Consider the following 27,969-nt stretch of genomic DNA (forward strand, 5'->3'; position numbering starts at 1 on the left):
AATTCTGAATTTTGGGCAAAGTGAGCAACATGGCTAGCATGTCCCCAGTTGGCCTTGCTTTATGCTATAGTTGAAACCAGTTTAGTTTAGTCCATTTGTGTGATGGTTCAGTGTCTCATCTTCCTTGGTCTCCTTGTTAACTTCTTCCTCTTCTCTTTGTTCTTCCTCTTCTCTTCGTTCTTCTGACTTCACTTCATCTATCTCTATCTTTGCTACCTCACTCTGAGATATACTGAACTCAACAGTGGATTCTGTAAGATATTTTGGGTTCAGCTTCTCGTCTTGATGGATGTGAAAGGTGTTGCCTTCTTGGGTGAGCTGAACCTCCATGCCTTCTTCCACTTTTGTCGCCATCATTACCTGAACACTGAGGGTATGAGGCAGTTCAGGTCTTTGCACGGGCTGGAATGAAGTTGTATGGAGTTCAATTACTTTTGAATCCTCTGGTTCCTGTGTCTCCATTTCCAGCTCTGGCTTTCTGAACTGTTTTCTGAGAAGGACGATGACGACAATCATGAAGAAGTAGGAGGAACCACTGAGACATGAGATAAGACCCAAGAAGACGAACCTGCAAATTGGTGGAAGGAATTGTATGAAGTACATGATAAAAAATAATTACATTTAATCTCATAATCATAAAATAGGCAGCTCTTGGGTTACAATGTCCATTCCTACAACTGTATTTGTATTTTGACCTGAGACAAACTAGGCATTTTTTCTTAAATATGACTCTGATTGACAAGGAAATGTTAAAGTATACATCCCCTGACTTGACTAAAAATATAGAATATAAAAGTGATGATTTAGCCATCTTATTTACACCTATAAGCAACAAGTTCATCGGTGTGGCCCACAACCATCTGTATTTGAGGTTCTTAAAATGAAGCAATATCTCTACCTGGTGGACATTTATCATTAATGTAGGTACAATAGAATTTCACCATGAGCTCTAGCATTAAAGGTTATGCATACTTGTATTGACTTGTTTTGCAATAACTTTAAAGTAAATTAGCAAAACACTTTTGTAATGTACTGGTCTATCTATCTATCTATCTAACCAGCCATTATCTGGTTTATATGTTTAAACCAGTGTGTGCAGCTGGTATTTATGAATTAATAACTATCACTGGAAGGTCTTAATGGCCCACTCAATCTGCAGAAAACTTATATAAACATGCACATATGTATCTATTTGCACGTGTAGTCTTGGTTACCTGTACATATCTGAGTCATAAATTCGGCACACTCCTCTGCTCCCACAATGCTTGACAGACCACCTCAAGCAAGTTGAGTCAATCAGGGCTCCAAAGTATACTGGTGCAGGAATTCCCCCTACAGAATGAAACATCATCAGTGATACGTACACTTAAAACATAAATTCTGAGCCTGATGTAGCCAGATCAATTATTGCCGCCGTGTATGAAAAAATAAATAGGCTTACCAAGAGTCCTAACTGCTAGGGTGTGGATGCCCAGTGCAAGAGATTTGAGGTCTGCTGAGATGCATCTGTGATAAAAAAAAAAAACAGCACAAACTAACATGAGCCACCTTTCGAAAGTAGAATTTAAACTTTAGAGATCACTGCAAATACAAAAAATTAAATATACAGTAAGAAATAAAAAGCCTTCACTGAGTTTAGTGGTTGTTCGTTATTAACTTTGTGAAGGGTAAAATATTTAGGTGGACTTTGTCCCATTTTCTTTCTTCGAGTCTTCATCAAAACGCTTGAGTAAGTCCACACAAAAACTGATGGAACAATCTTACTGTATCAAGAGCAATAACCCCCAAAAAACATTGATATTGTGGATTATGTTTTTTTTTTTCCTCTTTCTTTAACATAGCAAAACAGATCCCAAAATGTAATTGGTTTGACAAAAACCACTATATGACAGAAATCTTCATAAAATGTTATGGAACCCAGCTTAATGTTGTTTAAGGGGGTTAAGGGACCACTGTCGGGCATTTTCAATATCTATAGATGTATCTTTGTGGAAGAAATAATTCATGTGTATTCATAGTGATACTACCTATGAATGTGTAGGCTTTGGTTGGTGGTCTGTGAACTCTGAGTACCCTACAAAACACATTTTGTTCCACTGGATGCCAGCGTTTAGCTAGATCCACACTAAATCCTACACCATCCCATTATTTTCTCTGGTTTACAGACCGGATGATGACCATGTATCCAGGCGTCAATCCTAGGCCGTTGATAAAGGAGCTGAGGACAGATACAGCCATGTAGGACTTGAAACTGCGACCACACTCCTTGGCGTGGGAACACTGACCCAGCCTGACAGAAGGGCTGCTCTCTGCTGGGAATGGGGCGGACACACAGCTGCAGTTGTGGAACAACTGGTACATTATAAAAGATAATGCACAAGGTGAGTCACTGGAAATAAAAGCCTTTGATTATAATCAAACACTGATGTTCAGAATGTCTTTGAAAGTTCAATTTGTTTTAGGTCCTGCAGAAAGAAATGTTGGAAGTTAAGTCCGTTCTCACTTGTACAGATATGTATCAGTCTATGAACTTGACATAACAGAGTATGAAGATCACCAGTGTCATCTAGCTTGGAGTTCTGTGAGATAGTGTCAAAAACAGGAAAAGTCACACTTTTTTTCTGTATGCAGAACTCACTTTTTACACAGAAGGTGAGTTTAACAATGGAGCTCAGTCTAGCACATGTGCATACCACAGCATGTGCTGTTACGTAACATAAGTACTTTTAAATTCCAAAAATAAGAAAGATGGTCAAAATAAACATGTGACAGACAACATACTGGATGTTATCCAATGCAGTTTGGACAACAGAAAATGTCAGATGGACATGGATGGAGAAGTTAACAGTGTATTTTTGCATTAAGTCCTCAGCTTGTGGTATGTGCTGAAAGAACCTGTATAAAAAGTAAATAAACAAATAAAAATAAAAAAAAAATATTCAAGATGGACAAATAAACGTGCACTAGACAACATATTGGATGTTATATGGAACAGCATGAACAACAGGATACGTCAGAAAGACACGACTGGATGGATGGAGAAGAGTGGACTTTTGCAAGAAGCCCTCAGCTTGTGGTGTGTGCCAAAAGGGCTTTTAAATAAATTTATATATATATATATATATATATAAAAGGCAACATATAGGATGTTATTTGACACAGATGAACATGGATTCCTGGACCACAAGTTGGAAACACTATAAAAACAATGTGAGTCATTTGAATGAATTATTATTATTAGTAGTATTAGTATTATTGTTATTATTGCCTCACGGCCTAGGACTGCTGAGAAACAAATGGTACCAAACCCCAAAACTGATGTGGTACTATGAAGTCGATTTTACTCGGCATAGTGCCTGACTGAAAATTGTGCCCCGTGTGCGCGAATAGTTTGCAACTTCATGCGTGGTCATGTGCAACCGTACTGTGTTCTTGCCGTATCCAGTGGAGTTGAGACATCCGGCCATACACGGGGAAACGTAGGTGATGCCGCTTTCTGCACATACGGGATCCCATTCATCTACGGAGCACGAGCAGTCACTGTTACACTCTGAGATGATCGTGTTGATGTCGTATGACACATTCTTCGCCCTGCATGACACAAATCATTGGTATTTGACTATTAAAAGAGTTTGGGACTCTCTGACAATGCAACACTAACCCGTTGTATGACACAGTGAGCCCGGCGACAGGAATGTTGCCACACTTAGTGCTAAACTGCAGCAGCAAAAGGAGGTACGACATGAAGGATGTGGCGAAGGAAAGCTGCGCTCCAGACACCACGCTCAGCTTGTACCTCTTCATCAGCAGCCCTCCCAGGAAGATCCCCACCGCAACCACTGGCAAGTTCAACACACCTGGAAGACGAGCACAAGATTTAGGACGAACCTCGCAACCATCTTCTCGGACAATGTAGCAACAATTCATTTGGACTTTGGATTGTGTTGCTTGAGTCACCTTTTTGGCATGAAGTCACATAAATATTGAGTCTTTACCAATGAGGAAGTTGGCTCGAGATGCTGACTGTCCAAACTGTTGCTCCATGTATTTAGCCTTGAAGGTGAACAGGCCGATCAAGGAGTTGAACTTTAGGATGCTCCCACAAAGGAGCAAAAAGTAGGTTGGAGTTCCCAGCAAACGCTTCAGTGAGGGAAGAAACCCTGTGGAAACACCTCAAATGAAAACACAACAAAGTGGCGCTTGCACAAAACTAGCTACGGACTCTGAAACACAAATTAAGCACATTTAAAGAGAATTTAAAACCTCTGCAATTTTAATAAGCCAAATGCAACCTTCATAACTGCATGTTTAAAACTAGAACATGCAGTAGAACGATGCACAAGTGTTTGTGTAGTATGTTGTTTGTAGAAACGTTTATGATGTCATAAGGCTGGTTCTTAATATCAGAAAATATATAAAATAGGAAAAAAAAATTGGTTCAAATGTACACTCAACAAAAATATAATCATGCACTAATCATGGTGTCTAATCAGCATCTTGATATGGCACACCTGTGAGGTGGGATGGATTATCTCAGCAAAGGAGAAGTGCTCACTATCACAGATTTAGACTGGTTTGTGAACAATATTTGAGGGAAATGGTGATATTGTGTATGTGGAAAAAGTTTTAGATCTTTGAGTTCATCTCATACAAAATGGGAGCAAAACCAAAAGTGTTGCGTTTATATTTTTGTTGAGTGTATATTGAACTGAAATTTGTTCAATATTTTCTTGAACTGAGGACTAGCTTGATACAAAAGTTTGGGGAATTATGTCCCAAACCACATCCATGATTAATTTAGAGAATGAATACAAGTCTTTCGTGTCCACATCATTCTGTGCTCAAAGCATGTACTGTGTAAATAAAGTAGATTTGGACACGTCCCAAATACACTTGTGGACCATGGACTAAAGATCATCAACATAGCACCCATTGTGGAAAAACTTCAGACGAATGAGCGAACATACTGAAGGATGTACGCTGTGTACTACAGGTCCCACCGTAGAGCCAACTATGTCGCAAACTATGTCGCAAACTACCTGGAATGCATTACTACAACCGGCTATTAAATGTACTTATAATACTAAGAAATACTGATTTTAATAGCTGATAACACAGTGAGTTTGATATTTTACTCCATGTCCTCCTTTAATATTCTTTCATTAGACCAAGAAGAGGACAGAGTTAGGAAAGATTACTTCGATATGTAATCAGTTACTGAATGGTTGCGTCCATTTTTAGTATGAAGTGCACCATTTTCAAGAATTGATTTTAAAGTACATAATTCAAATGTATTCCTATCATGTTGTAAGTAATCCACACATATTCCGACTCTACTATAATGTGTATTCAGTAACTAATGACATTTCAAAGTAATCTCACTCAACTGTGGAAGAGGACTGTAGCTACCTTTCGCGATGTCACTGAGCTTGACACTGTTAATGTTGTTGGGGGCGTCCGCTGGGGTGTCCAGGGTCTCGCAGGATTGCTTGTCCTGGTTTGCCCCCTGTTTTAGCAGCGAGTGGGGCAGGAACCAGAAGGGAATGCTGGAAAGGAGGAGGAGGACAGAGGACACCAGGAAGCCCATCCACCAAGCACCGACCCAGCGGGAGTCTTTAGGAGAAATGGCCACGCTGTCTGCAGGGAAAAGCATCTGATTTGTAGAAACAAGGCAGCTTTAAATCATTGTGTCACATGCAAGAAATCACTTGAAAAACTACAAAATTGTTATCCATGGGCATGAAGAGATGTTATTGATCTTAGTGACCTTGATTGAACTCTTGTTGATCTTGCCAGAGCAATTCTGGAATCCATCTATGGTTCTGTGTTACATTTGGTCCAAAAATCAAGTTGAATATCAAATTACTTGATCTTGATCTTTGCCAATATAAATTTTTTAACAGTAATTTCAGGGTCAACCTTTATTTACATACCAACTTTGACAGAAACTGGCAAAAATTATTAACCTTTGGCAAATTTGACCTTGCCTGGCTAATTCCAGAACCCATTTAGATATATAGTGTCTGCCAAGTTTTATATATTTTTGACCTTGACTTTTCCCCAAGCAAACCATTGAATGGCAATTATGATGTTGACTGTTATCCACATATCAGGAAATCGCCCAAAGGGCCTGGGAGGATTAGGGGAACAGAGAGATATACAAACCAAAATTTTGACCTTGGACCCAAATGACCTTGACCATTGCCTAAACAAACCCTTTAAAGGCAATTCTGGGGTCAACCTATATGCACACAGCAAGTTTGATGGCAATTGGCCCAAGCACCGCGAAGGAGTATTGGAACAAGTAAATACAAAAATAAATGTTTGTCAAATAATACTATGAAAATTGATATGAATATAAGTTAATAAGTTCATTTGGATCAACCTCCTTCATTTGAATGCAATTAATTTAATTATCAGGTTGGTCCAGCAATTCTCTTTTTTCTAATGTACAATACATATACACTCAACAAAAATATAAATGCAACACTTTTGGTTTTGCTCCCATTTTGTATGAGATGAACTCAAAGATCTAAAACTTTTTCCACATACACAATATCACCATTTTCCTCAAATATTGTTCACAAACCAGTCGAAATCTGTGATAGTGAGCACTTCTCCTTTGCTGAGATAATCCATCCCACCTCACAGGTGTGCCATATCAAGATGCTGATTAGACACCATGATTAGTGTACAGGTGTGCCTTAGACTGTCCACAATAAAAGGCCACTCTGAAAGGTGCAGTTTTATCACACAGCACAATGCCACAGATGTCGCAAGATTTGAGGGAGCGTGCAATTGGCATGCTGACAGCAGGAATGTCAACCAGAGCTGTTGCTCGTGTATTGAATGTTCATTTCTCTACCATAAGCCGTCTCCAAAGGCGTTTCAGAGAATTTGGCAGTACATCCAACCAGCCTCACAACCGCAGACCACGTGTAACCACACCAGCCCAGGACCTCCACATCCAGCATGTTCACCTCCAAGATCGTCTGAGACCAGCCACTCGGACAGCTGCTGGAACAATCGTTTGCATAACCAAAGAATTTCTGCACAAACTGTCAGAAACCGTCTCAGGGAAGCTCATCTGCATGCTCGTCGTCCTCATCGGGGTCTCGACCTGACTCCAGTTTGTCGTCGTAACCGACTTGAGTGGGCAAATGCTCACATTCGCTGGCGTTTGGCACATTCGAGAGGTGTTCTCTTCACGGATGAATCCCGGTTCACACTGTTCAGGGCAGATGGCAGACAGCATGTGTGGCGTCGTGTGGGTGAGCAGTTTTCTGATGTCAATGTTGTGGATCGAGTGGCCCATGGTGGTGGTGGGGTTATGGTATGAGCAGACGTCTGTTATGGACGAAGAACACAGGTGCATTTTATTGATGGCATTTTGAATGCACAGAGATACCGTGACGAGATCCTGAGGCCCATTGTTGTGCCATACATCCAAGAACATCACCTCATGTTGCAGCAGGATAATGCACGGCCCCATGTTGTAAGGATCTGTACACAATTCTTGGAAGCTGAAAATTTCCCAGTTCTTGCATGGCCGGCATACTCACCGGACATGTCACCCATTGAGCATGTTTGGGATGCTCTGGACCGGCGTATACGACAGCGTGTACCAGTTCCTGCCAATATCCCACAACTTCGCACAGCCATTGAAGAGGAGTGGACCAACATTCCACAGGCCACAATTGACAACCTGGTCAACTCTATGCGAAGGAGATGTGTTGCACTGCATGAGGCAAATGCTGGTCACACCAGATACTGACTGGTATCCCCCCCCCCAATAAAACAAAACTGCACCTTTCAGAGTGGCCTTTTATTGTGGGCAGTCTAAGGCACACCTGTGCACTAATCATGGTGTCTAATCAGCATCTTGATATGGCACACCTGTGAGGTGGGATGGATTATCTCAGCAAAGGAGAAGTGCTCACTATCACAGATTTAGACTGGTTTGTGAACAATATTTGAGGGAAATGGTGATATTGTGTATGTGGAAAAAGTTTTAGATCTTTGAGTTCATCTCATACAAAATGGGAGCAAAACCAAAAGTGTTGCGTTTATATTTTTGTTGAGCGTAATTAGTAATATATATTGTAAGTAATCACAAAATACAAGCATGCATTAGTAACTACAGTATGCAGTTTTAAGATTCACAAAATTGCAGATTCAGTTGCCCAATTGATTGATGCCCATGTAGTTACATTTCAATAAATTATTTAAAAAGAAGAGATTTTTCCTCAAACAACAAAAACAACACTCAGACACTTGATTGCCAACAGTGTTTTAATATGATTTTCCTTTAAAGTTGTCCTTTAAATATCAGAGATGTAACACTGTTTACTGTTTTACGTAGTTCGTGAAACAATTAATTATTGATTTGAAATAATTCAGTAGGTTGACCTGAGACTGTGCAAGAGCAACATTTAGACACTCGAGTTGAGATGAATCCTCATTGGGACACTTCGGGATGTCCTGACTAATACATCCTGACAGGCCTATTTTTATGGTAGTGTGTCAGACCTCAGGCCCACAAGCAGCTTGTGTAGTTGAAATAAGGTGGAATTAGAGCGGTAGCTAAAGTTGCCTTTTCTGTCCAGTCAAAAATGCACATTTATACCCCAAAAAGAACACTTAAATTGGTTTAAGATTCAAATCATGTCAGCAAACCAGTAAGTGCACTTACCCAGATCAACATACCCAATGTCAACGTAGAGTTTGGCACAATAGGAACCCAAAAGGAAACCACACATGGGGCCCAGGAGAGTAATGGTCTGTAGACAAGCTGCCAATGACAAAATAAGCAACAGAAAATTAGCTTTTTAAGATGATTTTGTGACACAATTCTGTAATAACTGTTATGTGCTGACGCGGGTCAGAGAACTGAACCAGCATCTGACAATGGCCCAGCGCTAAATAACCAGAAAGCGGTTCCAAGAAACAAATTTATTCCCCCTCATGTGCAATAATCTGTGTAGAACATAAATAGTCAGCTGTCTTGGCAAGGTGAAGGACGGCACGCTCTCCAGCGCCCAAATGGATCAAAGCCCGGTACTGGTAATTACATAACTTCTTCAATGGGGGTAATTATTCAGTTTTTGTAATTGTAAACATAAGTGTAAATGGTTTTTCCACCACTGTTGAAACAGCTGTATAATTTGACTTCCTGGACTTCTGGACTCAGATTCACCGCCGAACACCCCCCAGGTGAATACGACAAACTGTCTCTGTGAAGGACGGAAAAGGTGAGGTAAGTCAACAGAGCTACAACAAATATCCTTCAGAGGCACACACTATCAGCAACACATTCAGGTCTGAATTTAAGCCTTATGTAAATGAGCAGCTTCTCACAACAGGTGGAGGATCATCAATCCGTACGCCACGGCAGTGAGAAGCAAACTGCACAATTCTCATCAATGTTCAAATATACTGCGTAACAAAACGCCAAATTACTATTAACGATTATTCAGACGATAATCACCTCTGATGTGTGTTGACAGCATGTGACCCTCACCCGTCCTCCTTCACAGGCACGATGTGTCAAACCCTGGCGCGGTCCTCAGCGTCTCACAACCGAACGTCACAAGGTCGAGTTCCCGGCAATTCTGCTCAAATCACTCATGGCTTAAATGCAGAACGCCATCTCATTATCTGCTTCAGCTGAAAGTCTTTAAGTCTGCACGTGAGCATCATCCACAGGTGCTGCAAGTTGTTAGGCCTGCACGTGAACATCCTCCACAGGTGCAGCCAATAGTTCTGATGAGGGTGAAGGACTCTTCCACCAGCACCTTCTCCACAGAAAAAAACAGTTTGCATACCACCTGGAGAGCAAAGAAAAGAAAACAGCACCCAAATGTCCAGCCAAACCCCCCAACACACAACACTAATAACACCAAATAACCAGCTGTACCAATACACTCCTATTATAAACCACAACAATGCTCTAGGATATAAATAACCACAATTGTTGAATAAATGTGAAAGCAAACTGTTGTAGTATAAAAAGTACATAGAAGAAGAGGTATTTGAATTGTGTTACTTGCTTTGGAATAAATGTTTAAGACATATATATATGGTAAGTGTCATAAAATATACAAACTATATTTGTATGTCAGTCTGTTTGTGCTATACCAGGTCATTATTGTAAATAAGAATATTTTCTTAATAACTTACCTGGTTAAATAAAGGTTAAATAAAATTTTTAAATATATATCTATATGCACACTCATTTACATATTTGTATTGTTTTATAATGTTAAAAAATAAGGCAAACCTTACAAAATTTTGTTCTTTAATCTCAAACTAGAGCAAAATCTGTATAATATCTCCACATAAAATCTAAATGTAAAATTCAAAATAATGGTTTCACTCTCTGTAACTTATAAGTGTAAAACTGATGAGGTGTTTGTGCTTCAATGAAGGTCATGATTATTTATGCAAACTATTATTTTTGTTTTATATTTTTATTTTGCAATTTAGATGACAGTAAAAAATGGCTTTCAGTTCGAGATTAAGGGAAATACATTTAAATCATTAAATTTTTGTAGAAAGAAAAACTATTTATTTGATGTATGTAAAATAATAAAATAAATATAAAACAAAATGAGTTGTCATGAAACTCAAAATAGTGACATCTTACCAATATAGAATGGAGAATTTTTGGCTTTGGCAAAATCGTCAATGTAAGAGATGCCGAGTGGTGTGACTGGAGTTTCTCCAACCCCCCTCAGAGCATTCCCGAGGAACACGTACATCCACATGTGGGAACCAGACTCTTTGACACAAGCTGCAGAAAAACAATCATAAACCCTTAAAAACAAATATTTCTTTAGAGTTGTATCAGTTTTTGTCTCTATACACATCTACAAGTTGTTCTTTGTTAAAACATGGAACCTTTATTTTTGTCATCAACCTTTGACACAAACAACATGCACTAGTGCTTGTACAGATCCTGCATGACTCTAGCCTTTATATATATGAAATGAGTAATTTGATATGGCAGCACATTCTGGAAGTGGCCAGCAGGTGGCAGCATTCAACAGTTTTTTTTTTTTGATTGACCACTGCTGTCTAAGCAGTTATCAATTTCTGCTCATTTTAATGGCAAAATCCAAGTCAATTAGCCATTCAAAAGAGAACTAACAAGAAACCCATAAATAATGCAGCTTTTTCTTTTTTTTTCATTGCTCCTTAAATATTTTTGGAATCAAAACACTGCAATCCTCCTTCCTTCACTTGTGTTTTATTATGTTTCAACACTAGCAGGCACGAATTGACTGAAAAGTTTTGAAACATTTCTTTTAGAAACAAATGGTGATGTAATGAAGCCTCATTTAGCACAGCAGCACGTGATGTCACCCTTTTGATACATTGACAGATCATTGAGACTGGACAACAAAGAAGAAAGTTGTCTAGTGAGTTCAACCACTGAGATCCTTTATGTCCACCGACCACCAGAAGACCACCGGGTCCTACTGAAGGTTGTCAGAGTGCTCCTCCATCATGGAAGTCGCACAATAAATACCTACGTCATCTTGGATGACGGGTCTGAAAGGACTATGCTTCTCTCAGCAGCAGCTCAAGAGCTTGGCCTCCAAGGCAACCAAGAAGACCTGCCCCTGAGGACCATCCGACAGGATGTCCAGACCCTCCGTGGCTCTAGCGTGTCTTTCCACAACTCTCCCGCTGATCAACCTAAGACCTGATTCCTCATATCCAAGGCCTTCACCTCATCCCGCCTTGGTCTAGCCGACCAGTCCTACCCAGTAGAGATTCTCCAGAAAAGGTGCACCCACCTAGTTGGCTTGCCTATCAAGTCCTTTCAGAAGGTCAGACCCCTGGTGTTTATCAGTTCTGACCACCCACATCTGATCACCTCCACTGAGCCAGTCAGACTAGGTCCTCCAGGTGGGTCCGCTGCTGTTCAGACCAGATTGGGTTGGACTCTTCAGGGACCAGCAAGATCCGTCCAGCAACCTCTACGCCCCCAGCAGTGTCTGGTGACATCTGTTCCCCCACACGTATCAGAGCTCTTTAAGCACGTTGAGAGGCTATGGCAGCTGGACACCCTCCTACACAAGAGTGACAAGGTCATAACCAGGTCGAAGCAAGACCAGGCAGCTGTGGCTCTGTTGGAAGCAAAGACCACTCATGTAGAAATAGCAGGAGTCCAGTACTATGCCACCCCCCTTTTGCGCAAGGTAGATATGCCTCTACTTCATGCCACCAAAGAAGCAGTCATGCCGAGTCTGCGGAGTACTGAACGACGGTTGGCTAAAGATCCAGAACGGGCTAAGGCCTACAGCACCGAGATCCAGAAGTTAGTGGATGCGGGTTTCATCACTAGGTTAAACCCTGAAGAGGTCAACTGAGAGGAAGAAGAGTGGTACATCCCTCACCACATGGTGAATCACAACAAGAACCGGGTTGTCTTCAATTGCTCCTATCAGTACAGGGGCCAAAACCTGAATGAGTCGTTGCTGCCTGGGCCCACTCTTGGGGCTTCACTTCTAGGAGTGCTGCTGCATTTCCAGGAACACACTGTCGCCTTAAGTGCCGACATAAAGGCAATGTTCCACCAAGTCCACCTCCTTCCCGAAGACTGTGCCCTCCTGTGGTTTGTGTGGCGTGATGTAACCCGAGACGACCTTCCAGCAGTGTTTGAGTGGCAGGTTCTACCATTCTGCACCACCTGCAGTCCATGCTGTGCCACGTTTGCCCTGCAGTGCCACGTAGCTGATCACAGCCAGCCAGGAGATGCCGTGAGGTTTTTCATTGACAGGTGCTTCTATGTAGACAACCTACTGCAAAGGCTTCCTAAGCCCGAGGATGCCAGACATCCAGTAGGCAGACTTCAGGAGCTTCTTGCATCTGGAGGATTTACATTGCGCCAGTGGGCAAGTAACATGCCAAGTGTCATCGAACACCTACCCAAGGAGGCCAGGTCAGACAACATTGAGCTCTGGCTCGCCCAAGACAGAGTTGATTCCCCCGAATCTACACTTGGACTTAGCTGGCACTGTCAAACTGACGTCATAAGCTACAAGCACCGACCCATAGAGTACAATGTTCCCACAATGCGCATCGTCTATCGGGTCTTAGCGAGTGAGTACGACCCTTTGGGGTTCATCATACCCTACACCACTCGAGCCAAAATGTTAGTCAGACACCTGTGGGAGAAAAACAGAGGCTGGGATGATCCTCTCCTCCCCCAAGACCTTCTACAAGCCTGGAACAAATGGGAGGAAGAACTACATTTCCTGCCTCAAGTCATCCTGCCACAAGCATATGTGCCTGCTGAGGTGGATCAGTCCTCCGTGATCTGTGAAGTCCATGTGTTCACAGACGCATCTGAACAAGCGTATGGCTCTGTGGAATACCTAAGGACTGTAGACGGTTGAGGCCAAGTTCATCTATCTTTCCTGCTGGCCAGGTCCAGAGTGGCACCCAAGCGACTTCTCTCTATGCCCAGACTACAGCTGTGTGGAGCGGTCACTGGAGCTCAGCTGGCTAAGTTCTTGGAAAGGGAGCTTACGCTGAAGGTGAATCAAATCAAATCAATTTTATTTATATAGCACCAAATCACAACAAACAGTTGCCCCAAGGCGCTTTATATTGTAAGGGAAAAGCCATACAATAATTACAGAAAAACCCCAACGGTCAAAACGACCCCCTGTGAGCAAGCACTTGGCGACAGTGGGAAGGAAAAACTCCCTTTTAACAGGAAGAATCCTACAGCAGAACCAGGCTCAGGGAGGGGCAGTCTTCTGCTGGGACTGGTTGGGGCTGAGGGGAGAGAATCAGGAAAAAGGCATGCTGTGGAAGAGAGCTGAGATCAATCACTAATGATTAAATGCAGAGTGGTGCATACAGAGCAAAAAGAGAAAGAAACGCTCAGTGCATCATGGGAACCCTCCAGCAGTCTAAGTCTATAGCAGCATAACTAAGGGATGGTTCAGGGTCACCTGATCCAGCCCTAACTATAACCTTTCGCAAAAAGGAAAGTTTTAAGCCTAATCTTAAAAGTAGAGAGGGTGTCTGTCTCCCTGATCCGAATTGGGAGCTGGTTCCACAGGAGAGGAGCCTGAAAGCTGAAGGCTCTGCCTCCCATTCTACTCTTAAAAACCCTAGGAACTACAAGTAAGCCTGCAGTCTGAGAGCAAAGCACTCTATTGGGGTGATATGGTACTATGAGGTCCCTAAGATAATATGGGACCTGATTATTCAAAACCTTATAAGTAAGAAGAAGAATTTTAAATTCTATTCTAGAATTAACAGGAAGCCAATGAAGAGAGGCCAATATGGGTGAAATATGCTCTCTCCTTCTAGTCCCCGTCAGTACTCTAGCTGCAGCATTTTGAATTAACTGAAGGCTTTTCAGGGAACTTTTAGGACAACCTGATAATAATGAATTACAATAGTCCAGCCTAGAGGAAATAAATGCATGAATTAGTTTAGTGAACCAGTTATTAACCAGTTAACCAGTTAACCATTAATTAGTGAACCAGACCATCCTGTGGACAGACTCCACAACAGTGCTGACATGGCTGCAGTTGGAGTCCTGTTGCTTCAAGATCTTTGTTGGCACCAGAGTAGCAGAAATCCAAGAACTAACGAGCCCCAATGCCTGGCGTTATGTGGATTCAGCGAGGAACCCTGCGGATGACATTACTAGAGGCAAGACATGCAAGACCTTAGGAAGCCCAACAGATGGACTCAGGGCCCCCCATTCCTCCTGCAACCCCCACAGAAATGGCTTGTCAAGCCCAATATTGAGCCCTCCAATGACGGCACCGAACACCGGAAGTCTACCTTCTGTGGCGTCATCTCCGATGCAGCATACTACCTGGCAGGAACTACTAGAAGCTACTGTACAGGAGTTGCAAGGGGTGGCAGGTCAGACTGACAGCTGTACTGCTGAAGATTACCGCAGGGCGGAGATCCTCATACTCCAGCGAGCCCAGCAGGAGAGTTTTCCAAATGAGTTGCGGCTCCTTAAAGCAGGCAAACCTGTCTCACCCAGCAGCCGACTGCTCACCTTGTCACCTGAGATGAATGAACAAGAAGGCGTTATCCGTGTCGGTGGCAGACTCCGTCGGGCTGTAGGCCTTGAGCAGACAGCAGTGCATCCCATTGTGCTAGACCCTCATCACCCCTCTACCAGGCTCCTAATTCAGGACTTTGATACTTGCCTGCATCATCCAGGACCTGAGAGGGTGTTTGCTGAAATCCGTCATTCGTACTGGATCTTGTGGGGCCGTGAAGCTGTACGCTGCTACCAGCACACCTGCATTGAGTGTCGGCGATGGAAGGCCAGACCTTCTGTTCCCAAAATGGCAGACCTGCTGCCTGCCTGCTTACGCCTCTTCAAGCCAGCCTTCTTCTCAACAGGGATGGATTGCTTTGGGCCATTTCAAGTCAAAGTTGGAAGGTGCATGGAGAAGAGGTGGGGCATAATATTTAAGTGCCTCACCACCCGAGGTCTCCACTTAGTTCTCCTGAACACAGTCGATACTGATTTGCTCTTGATGGCCCTGAGACGATTCATCGCCCGCCAAGAGACACCAGCTGAGCTATACTCTGACCAGGGAACAAATTTCCATAGAGGAGAAAGGGAGCTGCAAGAGGCCTTTGCTACCCTGTCCCCAGATCTACAACAGCAACTTGCCAAACAAAGGATCAGCTTTCACTTCAACCCTCCCACGGCACCTCACTTTGGAGGAGTCTGGGAACGGGAGATCTGCTCCGTAAAGACAGCCCTGTATACTAAAGTGGTATCCCAGCCAGTCCCAGAGGAAGTACTGCGAACTGTGCTGCTTGAAGTGGAAGGCATTCTTAATTCAAAACCATTAGGGTATGTCTTGTCTAACATCACCAACCTCGATCCAGTGAACCCCCAATGTCCTTCTCATGGTGCGGCTAGATGGATCCCTGCCCCAAATTGTCTACCCGAGACTGAACTCTTGAGCTGCCATAGCTGGAGACATTCCCAAGTGTTGGCAGACCGCTTCTGGTCCAGCTTCCTGTGGAACTATCTGCCGAGCGTGCAGACTCGTCCAAAATGGCACTCTACGCCAGCTGACCTCATGGATGGTTTGGTTGTGCTCCTGATGGACCCACAGCTTCCTCGGGCCTTGTGGCCCATTGGATGTGTCACAAGAGTCCACCCCAGTGCTGATGGTCATATCCGGTCAGCGGATGTGAAGATCGGAGATCGTGACTATACAAGGCCAGTTGCCAGTCTGGTTGTTCTGCCAGGTGTCCCGGCTGGTGAGGGGGAAGACAGCACTGCAGTGAACGTCACCGCTTAGTGAGAGAGATTAAAAGTTTTGTCACCTTTCTCTGGAGCGAATATAGCTCTCAATGTTTTTGTTGTGCCTCAATAGTCCACCTTAAGAGTGGAGGTGCCATGTTTACCTGTGCCACCTTAAGAGAGCGATGGTTTGCATTGTGGGATAACAGCAGCCGGAGAAGTTAACCACAGACAAGTCAGCTTCATTTCTTCACCAAACTCTTTCATTGTGCAGTGCCAGTGTGCGTCATTGTTGAATGTAAGTGTGTTCTTCAGTTCAGTAATGTGTGTGGTCCGTTTAGAGATAATATGCGTTTGTGAGTGCTGTTAGAACGGTGTGTTTGATTGACAGGTCCGTTGCGGCAGATCCTTTGATGTGCAATTAAGCTTGTTAACACACACCACGTGGAGATCACTTTTCCTCCATGGTTTATTGTTTACATCATTATGTAGTTTGTAAGGATGCTGAAATGGTTGATTGGGGTTTATTGTTCAGCTATTTCACTAGTTTAGATTATTGAGTTCTGATTAGATGTTATGCAAGGTTGGGTAGGATTACTTTGAAGAAATGCATGTGGATTACATGTATGTATGTACATACGTTTGGATTACTTGCAATCTGATTACTTTTGGATTACATTTCAAAGTAATCCTACCCAACCTTGATGTTATGTTAACCTGGGGAGTATAAATGCAACAGCATTGCATATTATATGGCTGAAGTTATAGAATCTGTTATACTCATTATTGTTATTTTCTGTTTGTATTCTTAGAACCACACACATACCCCCACGTCTCCTCCCCATTTACCCCTTTATGCCTGTAACTCACCTGTGCCTGCAACTGTTCAGTAAACTGCCTAAACTGAACCACTGTCTCCTGTTATTGTGTCCTCTGACCGACGCCCCGGGGGTGAAAGAGGCTTATTACCATCTCGAGCCAACCCTATACAGTCCTTTAAATCCTAGTCTCCATAACACATTCAATGAGGCGAAGCCGAGCTGAATGGTATGTTCCAGCACCCATTGAAAGAATGTAAAAACATTCATTATTTGTTTTATAGAACGGCTAAAATAGATCTTTGTCATTTGTTATTATATTAATTTCTAAGCAGCAGAAAAGAGACTTACATTTAGGTGCATCACTGCACTGACTTTGTGTACTTCCCAAAAAAAAAAGAAAAAGAGTTTGTGTACTTCCTCACTCCAGTGAAAAATCACGTCAGAAATTTGTCCAGCTTTGGTGCATCACTGCTGCTCTGACATCAACAATTTAACATGAACTTTAAATAGGAATCCAAAAAAATTCTGACGATGTCGTCCGCGATGCCGTACACCAACTTTATGTGCTTCCAAAACAAAACAAAAAGACTGTGTACTTCCTCAGTGCAGCAAAAAAAAAAAAATCACGTCAGAACTTAGTCGAGCTTTTCATTCTATCAACCTCCTAAAAAGCTCTTCATGCCTCCAGATGGCTTACAGCGCAGTGGATTTGTTTTGTGTGTGCGTGCACGCGCTCTGTCTGTGTGTGTGTGTGTGTGTGTGTGTGTGTGTGTGTGTGTGTGTGTGTGTGTGTGCGTGCGCGCGCGCGCAGAGTGCAATGGTACCAAAGTTATGGAACCAAATTTGCAAGCTAAATGGAACCAAATTGCACGCAACACAAAACAAATGGGACACAACACAAATGCAATGCAACACAAATGGGATGAATAATCATGTCACGTGACATACAAAGCACAAATCAAATGACAAGGATCCACTCAGCCGTTATATAAATATATATAACTGAATGTAAACTGATTTTAATTCAGTCACATTTCTGTCTGCATTTGTTTGCTTCAGAATGGGTCAGTGTTGTGTGGCTGAAAGAATTAATGTATGAAAGGAAAATAATTAGAATTTAACAACAAAAACGTTGAAGAAAATAAATTCAATCAGTGTCTGACTCGATAACAACACCAAAATACTCACTGCAGCCAAATTCATTACCACAGGTATTATACTATTTGTCTTGTAAGACTTGAAGGTCCTACTTATTATTAGTTTCTCTGTATTTTTCTTTTTTTTAATATAACCTTGTTCCCTCAGTTTGCTTCTATTTCAGCAAACTCAGTCACAGACTCGGTGGAGGTGATACATCTGAATGGTGTGTTTCTGTAATCACTGTCTGTCCAGATGTGAACGTCTGAAACTACGCTTGAAATTTTGCATGTAAAACACTAATTTTTATATGCAAATACACAGAAGTGTAGGATTTGGGTGATTTTTAACATGAAAACTCAATCATATAAAACCACATGGTGCCTTGCAAAAGTGTTCATCCCCAAAGAAATGTATATATTTTTATTGTTTTATGACACCAAATATATTTTTTAAAAGTTATTTTATAGAATAATTTTTAAATTTCTGCTGTTTAATGTCATTGTGGAAACAAATCGCCATGATGTGGTGTGTATTAAATAAAAACATGAAACTATAAATAATATGGTGTATAAGTATGCACGCATTTTTGTACAGTACAGGTGTCATGGTGCGAAAAAACATGTCTGTCATTGTAAAAATTAATCTTATGATTAGAGCTATGATAGAGTTGATTTGACTCTACAGTAAGTGAGACCAAATGTAGTCCCAGCATAGCAAATTTTACTCCACAAATGTTTCTGTGCATCTATTTATTTATTTTTTTTCAGCAAGATAGCTCAAAAGAACATTAACTGAATTCAATGACAGGTAGCTCTTGGGTGAGGGAAGAACCTATTAAATTTTAGTGCATTTCAAGGGTGACCTTTGATCTTCAGTCATGTTTCATTTAACATTGATCCTGCCTTTTATCTTTGATCCTAATTCTTCACATTCTGACTAATTCAGCAATCAGGATCAAAGAAAGCGGGGACCTGTCCTATGGTTCTGTTTCTATTGATGTTGAATACATGGTAAAAAAAACATACAGCCAGCAAGACAAAAAAATGTAAACTTTTGGCATGTTTCAAAGATAAAAGATTAGCGAACATGAGGATCAAAGTTTTGCAATCAAGCTCTAAATTCAGGGTCAAAGATGAGTGATCAGGATCAAAGGTCAGAATCAAAGATCAGCAATCAAAGATGAGTGATAAGAATCAGAGGTCAGCAGTCAAGAATGCTTGCGAGGACATCAAAGGAATAAACTCCTGACAACGAAAGATCGAAATGGCACACATCAGTAGATACGTAAGTAAACAGTAGACTGTTGGACTATGGTGGAGTTATGCTCCCTGAATGCCCTTCTTGTTTCTTGTTTGGCTGTTAGTCTTACCTTTGTTGTCTTCTGGTGAATGTTCAGTATGGATTTCCAGTAAGTCACGTTGCTTCAAAGGATCTGCACAGGCAGCGATATTCACACTGTCATTGTTCAAAACCTGACTGACTGTGCCGTACCTGTAGCTGTGGAAACCGTTGGTGCCGCATTGAAGAAAATACGCAACAGCTGTTTTTTGCTTTAATGTGCTGTATGAGTTTGCTAACTTGCTTACCGTCCCATGAAGAAGTGCGGCAGGCCAGTGAGAAAGGCCCCAAGAGCCATGAGGAAACATCCCATAGCGATGAGTCTGGGTCGATGGAGCTTAGCTCCAACGTGGCTGACCACAACAAGAAACAGCAAGTTGCCTACCTCCAAGAAATAGGAAAGCAAAATCAGGAACGGTCAAATTTGCCAAAGCTCAATAACTGGTGTTGAGGCCAATGGTCAAAATGGGTCAAAAGTTTTTTTCATTTTAACTTGCACCAGACTTGGTATATATATGGAGGCTGGTCCCGTAATTGGTTGGCAAAGTCAAATTTGTCACAAGTCAGTCACTGGGCCAAGGTTATGTCTGTTTTTCTGTACTCCAACTCGGTCCCGTTTGTTGGTTTTGACCAAATGTGGTATGTCCTGCCCAGTCTCACGTTTTCTTTTTTCTTTTTTTTTATGTCGTGATACCATGATTAACATGTAATACATTTTGTGAAGGGATCCTGAAAAACCACCCTTAGCTCACTAATTTGAACTCTAACCCAAACCATAATCCCAACGGCCCCCATCCCATGTCATCTCAAATTTCCCGATAGCGTCACAAAGTTTTTTCGCGACATCCCAATAAAAATCTACTCCATTTCATGACAGTATCACAAACTAATAGATTAAATCACTTTTTGTAACGCCATCATGAAGTTGGTGTGAGATCGGGTTGGGTATGTCAAATTAAGTTGGCCCCAAAACGGCCTTTAAAGAATTAATTTTGGAAAAAGTCAAGGAGTTTCAACCCATTTTGGACCAACTGTGTCACATACTTAAATGGATACCAGAATTGTCTTGGGAAGGTCAGCCAGAGATCAGATATTTGGGTGAAGTTCAAAGTCACTGGGGTCAAATATCAGATTGCTGTAGCCCTTCTGTCTTCATGCCCACGGGTACTATATTACCTAACAACACTAACTATGTAAATCTAAAGCTAACTGAACATGGAACCAAGGGCCAAATGAAACTGGAATAAATTTGAAAAACTACACACAATCTACTCAAAGGAGCTGTACCGATCTCAAAGCCGCTGTCAATGACTCCAGTGTGTGAACTGGAGAGATCAAACCTTCTCTCAATTTGAGTGATGGAACTCTTCATGTAGCTTCCCGCCAGTGCTTTAGAGAAGTAAGCGAAGGACAAGGCCACAATGAACAACTGAAAACACAAGGAGAGACATAAAGTTACTGTCATAAAATGAAAACTCATGCTCTGATAGTTGTGCTTTTCCCTGAAAGATGTTCTCAGTCAAATATACACTTGACTCACGCAATAAAATACATTATTATATGGTATGGGATTTTGCCAACTTCTGATTGGCCCATTCGCCACTTTCTGAGCTGTACCACATGCTGAGTTGACCGATGGTGGAGTCGAGTGGACCACGCGTGTGAAACTAGTACACCTCACGTGCAGCGTAGCACTAGCTAATCGAGCGACGCCTTCTGTCGATAACGACCAATCAGATAACGCAATACAACGCCTACTTTGGCTGTCAGTTTGTTGACAAGATGGCAGAAGACAGGTTTGCATCTGTTAGCGACGCTGACTTAAAACAAATTTTACACAATAAAGATGCAAAGAAATACACAGTCAGCAGCCACCCTGTTTCGCAAGTACGTCACTGAAAAGGGACATGCGCCCAACTTTGAAACTTATGACAGATGGATGCTTGACGGAGTACTCGGTCGATTTTATGCGGAAGCTAGACAGGTGAATGGTGAACTTTATAAGAAAACAAGCCTGATGACTCTTCTTCACGGACTTAACAGGCATCTCCAGTCGATCAATGGGATGTCAGTTGGTGCAGTATGACAGTAATAATAAAGAGTTGAAACTTGAGATTGATTTTTCAGTTTTAGTATGTTTGACAAACTCCGAGTTTTCTTGTTTACCATATAATAAAGCAGTTATAGACTTTTGATTTCAGTGTACCCGTGATTATGCGGACCTGGTCAGGATGGGGTTTGAGTACACCTCATCAAAAGTCTATAATTGTATAGTATACAGTAGTTCTAATCAGTGACTTGTTTATATTCAAACTTTATATGAACAGAGGTCAAATAAAAACTTCTGGATGTCCAGTTATCACTGGCGGACGTAATCACCTAACAGCTAATTAGCAAAGCTAGCTTTGTCATTGACAGGTTAGCTTGGCATCTAACTGTGGAAACTATTAGCACACCAATCAGCTTCCATTAAGTTTAGTTTGGCTAACTTTAAGTCAGCTAACCTTTTAAAAAAATAAAGTTTAATGATGAAAATGTCTGTAAACCCGGAAATCATACATGTATGTTACTGTTAGCACGTAAGCAAAATCGAAACATTGTGCAGACGAAGTATCATTAAGGAGATTGCTGAAATTATTTTTCATATAGATTTTTTATATTTATTTGTTTAGCACTTTCTGTATACTGTGAATAAACTAGCTACTGTTAAATTTAACTTGTTCATTTAATTATTTATATATAGCTCAATCATGAACCTCCATGTTTATGCTGCAACATATTAAAATTTCAGCTCTTTAGATCTGTTTATGCAGAGTTTTAGAGCTAAAAAAAAAATCCCTAAGCCAAAGCTAAGCTCACATCATAAATGTTAGCTATTAGTGGTAGCTTCAACTAAATTTTTTAGCTTTTCATTAATTAAACATTACCACAGTGCATTTCTCAGTTAGAAAACAGGTTAGCGGTTATCAAAGCTAACTTTTGGGTTAGCTGTGCCCACCACTCCCAGTTATATATTGCATCTGCGAAATTTTATTGGACCAGGGTTTAAATGTTGAACACAAAAGAAGGTTTTACAAAACTTTACACAACAAAATCCCAAACACAGACTGGATTCAGCATGTTTATCTGCTGTATTCTGTCTCATTCTTGTCTAAAAATCATAACATCGCTGAACTAATTTTGTAGCCTTTTTTTCAGTCTCATATTCAGATGTACATACTTTGACTTTGTTCTGTGCTTTATTAATATACAGTAAATCCCATTAAAAATTAAAGTACTGAGGTGCTCTGTAGGTCGCAGTGTGATCTAGCTTGAAAGACCATGTGATTGCATTTTCATTTTAATATTCTGACAGTTATTTTGAAGAAGATAAAATTTCACCAATAATGCAGATCCAAATAGGCTAAGCATGAATTATATTGATGCTATTTTAGGCATTTGCTCTGTGAGGAATATCTTATTTCTGCAGAGTGATGAAGGTGCGTGAAAGCCTGGAATGGAACTGAGTTTTGGACAAATGGTCACTTCACTTTGTGTGTGACGGCAACGTGTCGCATCGTGCTTTGCTGCAGGGATGCAATCAGACAGTGACCTTTGGACTGATGACAAAGTGTCTGACAGAAATCACATACTGTTCCAGAGTGGAAATTTAGCCCATCGCTGACACTTTCAGGCAACCTTGTCAAAAAAGTGGCATGACGTGCACATTTTCAGCAGCTCCTGTCGTGTTCCTACCTTGTGCAATTGCAGTGAGCAAAGTATGTCTGTTTGTCTGTTTGGTTTGCTTGCTCTTCCCAGGCCCTTCTAAAGCTTCTATTCTATTGAGGCCAAAGTCATGTCTGCTCGTCTGTTTGTTGGCCTTGTCCTCCCAAGTCCTTTTGCTGATTTCTACCAAACTTGGCACAGATATGAAGGTATATTCCAGAATTGCTCAACAAGATCAACTTTGCCAAAGGTCAGTTACTGAAGCTGTTTGTTGGTCTACTTTTTCCAGATCCTTTTACTGACTTTTACCAAACTTTGTATGGCAATAAACACTGACTGCTAAAATTGACATTATTGGTCAAGGAATTTGATTTTCAACCCAATTTGGACCTAATGCGGTACTCACTTAGGTGTATTCCAGAAGTGTGCAGGATCATCAGTCATTTTGGTGAAGCTGAAGGTCACTTGGTTTAAACATTAGGTTGCTGTAGCCCTAACTGTCTTCATAATAGACCCTATTGTAAGATTCTTAAAAAAAAATAAATATATATATATATATATATATATATATATATATATATATATAATATCTATCTATATATAGAGAGAGGCAACTTAAAGGAAAAACGTGACAAAGGTATGGTTGCTTTTTAAACAGTGTGTTATTTCTGGCTGTAATTCTGCTTCCTGTTTCAGTCATTACTTTCAGAGTGGAGACACGTTTCCTGGTGGTCCGGTCACGGACACACAGAACCTGTTGGCTGGTTATATTGTCTCCATCATCAGTGTTGCATTCCATCCTACAGTGACTGTTTCTTTAAACTGTCCTCAGATCACTGAAAGAAACCAAATATACAGCAGAGACACAACAGAGAAGACTAAGACACAGAATGGAACAAGACTAACAACACCAACAATCAATCACAGCAGTAATATCAATATAAACACTACTAGGATAGAGTAGACACACTGCAATCAGTTTTTTGATCAACATAGATGTGTGTTCTCAATAATATTTATATATAATTAGCATTTTCCAAAATTCACACTTGCCTGCTTTGTAATTAGCTCTGCTTGTTTATTCAGCTGGATATTTCAAAAACTTGTAAATGAATCACAGTACATTTTGAGGGTAGGCTACATTATATCCACACACCATAGGATTGGTCCCATATTAGTCTATAAGTAAGACCTGACCCCAAATCAGTTTACGTATTATACCCGCAATCTGTAATAACTAACTGATTCCAGACAATTTTTGAAAGTTTACTATACCTACAACTGGTAAGATCTGACAAATCAGTTTATTTTGCATGTAATCTGCAAGAACTGACCCCAGATAAGTTATGGTACATAGGCATATTATACCTACAACCTATCAGAATGGATCCCTAATCTGTTTAGTTTACACAAATTGTGTAAAACTAACAACTGATCCCAGCCCACCTTCTTAAACCTACAATATGTGCGAACTGATCCAAGAACACTTTTTAAACCTTAACACTCTCTGAAAGCCTTTCAAGTTGTCATCATATTTAAATTTATCATTATATCAGTACATCAGGTGTCAAAGCTTTACAGGTGTGATGGGTTCTATGGCTTCAAATTCTTAGTCAAAAAGTCTGACTGAACTGCAAATGGTGGAAATGTATCTTTTGAACTACCCTTACCAAAAAAAATACACTTCTCAAGCATAACTTATAGTATACTTGTAACTGTACTATTTTAGTACTTCTTGGGACTAAACTTGCCAACTTTAAGTAGTGAAGCCTGAGCACACAAACAGGTTTATTTTATCATGCAAGTGAACTTATAGTAGTCACATACTTATATTCCAATTTTTAGTTTATGAAAGTACACTTAACCAAGGGACTTCACTGAGTTTCCCAGTCAGGATTTGAACCACGAATCTTCTAGTTACAAGCCTACTGTCCTAACCTCTAGACCTTAAAGTCTACTTTTGCACCCACTGGCTTATGTATTGCCTTCTTGTTCTTATACCTACTAGTAAAAGCCACTACAAGTATAGTTATCAGCTTGCCAAAGTATACAGTGAGGAAAATAAGTATTTGAACACCCTGCGATTTTGCAAGTTCTCCCACTTAGAAATCATGGAGGGGTCTGAAATTTTCATCTTAGGTGCATGTCCACTGTGAGAGACATAATCTAAAAAAAAAATCCGGAAATCACAATGTATGATTTTTTAATAATTTATTTGTATGTTACTGCTGCAAATAAGTATTTGACCCCCTACCAACCAGCAAGAATTCTGGCTCACACAGACCTGTTAAGTTTTCTTTAAGAAGCCCTCTTATTCTGCACTCTTTGCCTGTATTAATTGCAGCTGTTTGAACTTGTTACCTGTATAAAAGACACCTGTTCACACACTCAATCAATCACACTTCAACCTGGTCCACCATAGCCAAGACCAAAGAGCTGTCTAAGGACACCAGGGACAAAACTGTAGACCTGCACAAGGCTGGGATGGACTACAGGACAACAGGCAAGCAGCTTGGTAGAAGACAACAACTGTTATGATTATTTATTAGAAAGTGGAAGAAACACAAGATGACTGTCAATCTCCCTCGGTCTGGGATTCCATGCAAGATCTCACTTTGTGGGGTAAGGATGAGTCTGAGAAAGCTCAGAACTACACAGGAGGACCTGGTCAATGACCTGAAGAGAGCTGGGACCACAGTCACAAAGATTACATTAGTAACACATGATGCTGTCATGGTTTAAAATCCTGCAGGGCAGCAAGGTCCCCCTGCTCAAGCCAGCACATGTCCAGGCCCGTTTGAAGTTCACCAGTGACCATCTGGATGATCCAGAGGAGACATGGGAGAAGGTCATGTGGTCAGATGAGACCAGAATAGAGCTTTTTGGAAACAACTCCACTTACCAAGTTTAGAGGATGAGAACAACCCCAAGAAAAACATCCCAACGGTTATGCATGTGGGTGGAAACATCATACTCTGGGGGTGCTCTTCTGCAAAGGGGAAAGGACGACTGCACCGTATTGAAGGGAGGATGGATGGGGTCATGTATTGCGAGATTTTGGCAAACAACTTCCTTCCCTCAGTAAGAGCATTGAAGATGGGTCATAGCTGGGTCTTCCAGCATGACAATTACCCCAAACACGCCAGGGAAACTAAGGAGGGGCTCCGTAAGAAGCATTTCAAGGTCCTGGAGTGGCCTGGCCAGTCTCCAGACCTGAACTCAATAGAAAATCTTTGGAGGGAGCTGAAACTCCAAACCTGAAAGATTTGGAGAAGATCTGTATGGAGGAGTGGACGAAAATCCCTGCTGCAGTGTGTGAAAACCTGGTGAAAAACTACAGGAAACGTTTGACCTCTGTAATTGCAAACAAAGGCAACTGTACCAAATATTAACATTGATTTTCACAGGTGTTCAAATACTTATTTGGAGCAGTAACATACAAATAAATTATTTAAAAAATCATACATTGTAATTTCCAGATTTTTTTTTAGATTATGTCTCTCACAGTGGACATGCACCTAAGATGAAAATTTCTGACCCCTCCATGATTTCTAAGTGGGAGAACTTGCAAAATCGCAGGGTGTTCAAATACTTTTCCTCACTGTAATTACACTTTCCTGTATACAGTCAGTATAAGACAAGCATATTTAGGCTTTCCACTATATTTGTCTGTACACACAAAATATATAGCCCTTTCTGCATATTTGTCAGTTTACACCAAGTATACTTTGATTTTCTGTGTAGTTATCAATATAAATAAATAAATTATATATATATATATATATATATATATATATATATATATATATATATATATATATATATATATATATATATATATCAGAGCTGATCCTTCTCATCCTTCTCACCCTGGATATAGCCTTTTTGACCTCCTCCCCTCAGGCAGGAGGCTACGGTCCCTTCGGACCAGAACCTCCTGCTACAGTTTTTTCCCCTCTGCTGTTAGCCTTCTCAACAAGAACCTTTAGAACTCTACATTGTTGCTATCACCACCATTTATCACCATTTATCATCACCATTTATTTATCATAGCTCATACATTCTGTACATTTTGTAACATTGTTATAGTGTAAAGTTTTATTATATATTACTTGTTTTACTGCTCTATTTTTTTATGTTAGCACCAAGTACGCAGCAATTTGCTAATGTTGTGAACTTGTTCACTCATATGGCAATAAAACTTTTCAGATTCTGATATATATATATATATATATATGTGTGTGTGTGTGTATGTATGTATGCTTTCAGTGTAATGTGTTGGGTACATAAGCAAACTGAAAGCATACTTACTTATTTTTAGTTTAAAAGGAGGTATACTGCTGGCAAACCTGGATAAAGTTCTTTTTAATAATGGTAACTGGACACTACCTGTGTTGCCTCCGCTGACTTCCTCTCAACTCAGCAAATGTCCGGAACTGTATAGGTCAAGATCACATAAGGCAGAAAATCGCTTCCCAGAGTAAATCCATTAATCGCTTGGGAAACCTGGCAGAACGTATAAGTAGCAGAAAGAAACAGCCAGAGAGTCAACAATATGTAACACCAGTAATCCCTCTCAGGTTTTACCTGGGTGATGTCCAACCCAAACTCAGGGAGGTCTTTTGAGAACAACTCTAGAAACCTAATTGTGCTACATTTAGAGAGGATAAAGCATTGTTTTGGTCTATAAAAGCAATTAAATTTTCC

General features: G+C 40.9%; 1 protein-coding gene across 1 annotated transcript; it reads right to left on the reverse strand.

Moving 5' to 3' along the window:
* On the reverse strand, positions 1-27,969 carry LOC117504201 (solute carrier organic anion transporter family member 1C1-like). The gene is made up of 15 exons (XM_034163592.1): positions 27,652-27,969; positions 23,966-24,098; positions 20,845-20,986; positions 19,806-19,938; positions 19,589-19,716; positions 10,646-10,792; positions 8,693-8,791; positions 5,410-5,637; positions 3,996-4,160; positions 3,662-3,857; positions 3,426-3,591; positions 2,168-2,352; positions 1,442-1,506; positions 1,215-1,332; positions 1-568 (listed from the first exon to the last, which is right to left on the reverse strand). The coding sequence occupies exons 2-15, from the start codon at positions 24,059-24,061 to the stop codon at positions 82-84; spliced, it is 2,355 nt and encodes a 784-aa protein (XP_034019483.1). The 5' UTR covers positions 24,062-24,098; positions 27,652-27,969; the 3' UTR covers positions 1-81.

Source organism: Thalassophryne amazonica, chromosome 22 (genome assembly GCF_902500255.1).
Source record: "Thalassophryne amazonica chromosome 22, fThaAma1.1, whole genome shotgun sequence".
NCBI classification, from domain to species: Eukaryota; Metazoa; Chordata; class Actinopteri; order Batrachoidiformes; family Batrachoididae; genus Thalassophryne; species Thalassophryne amazonica.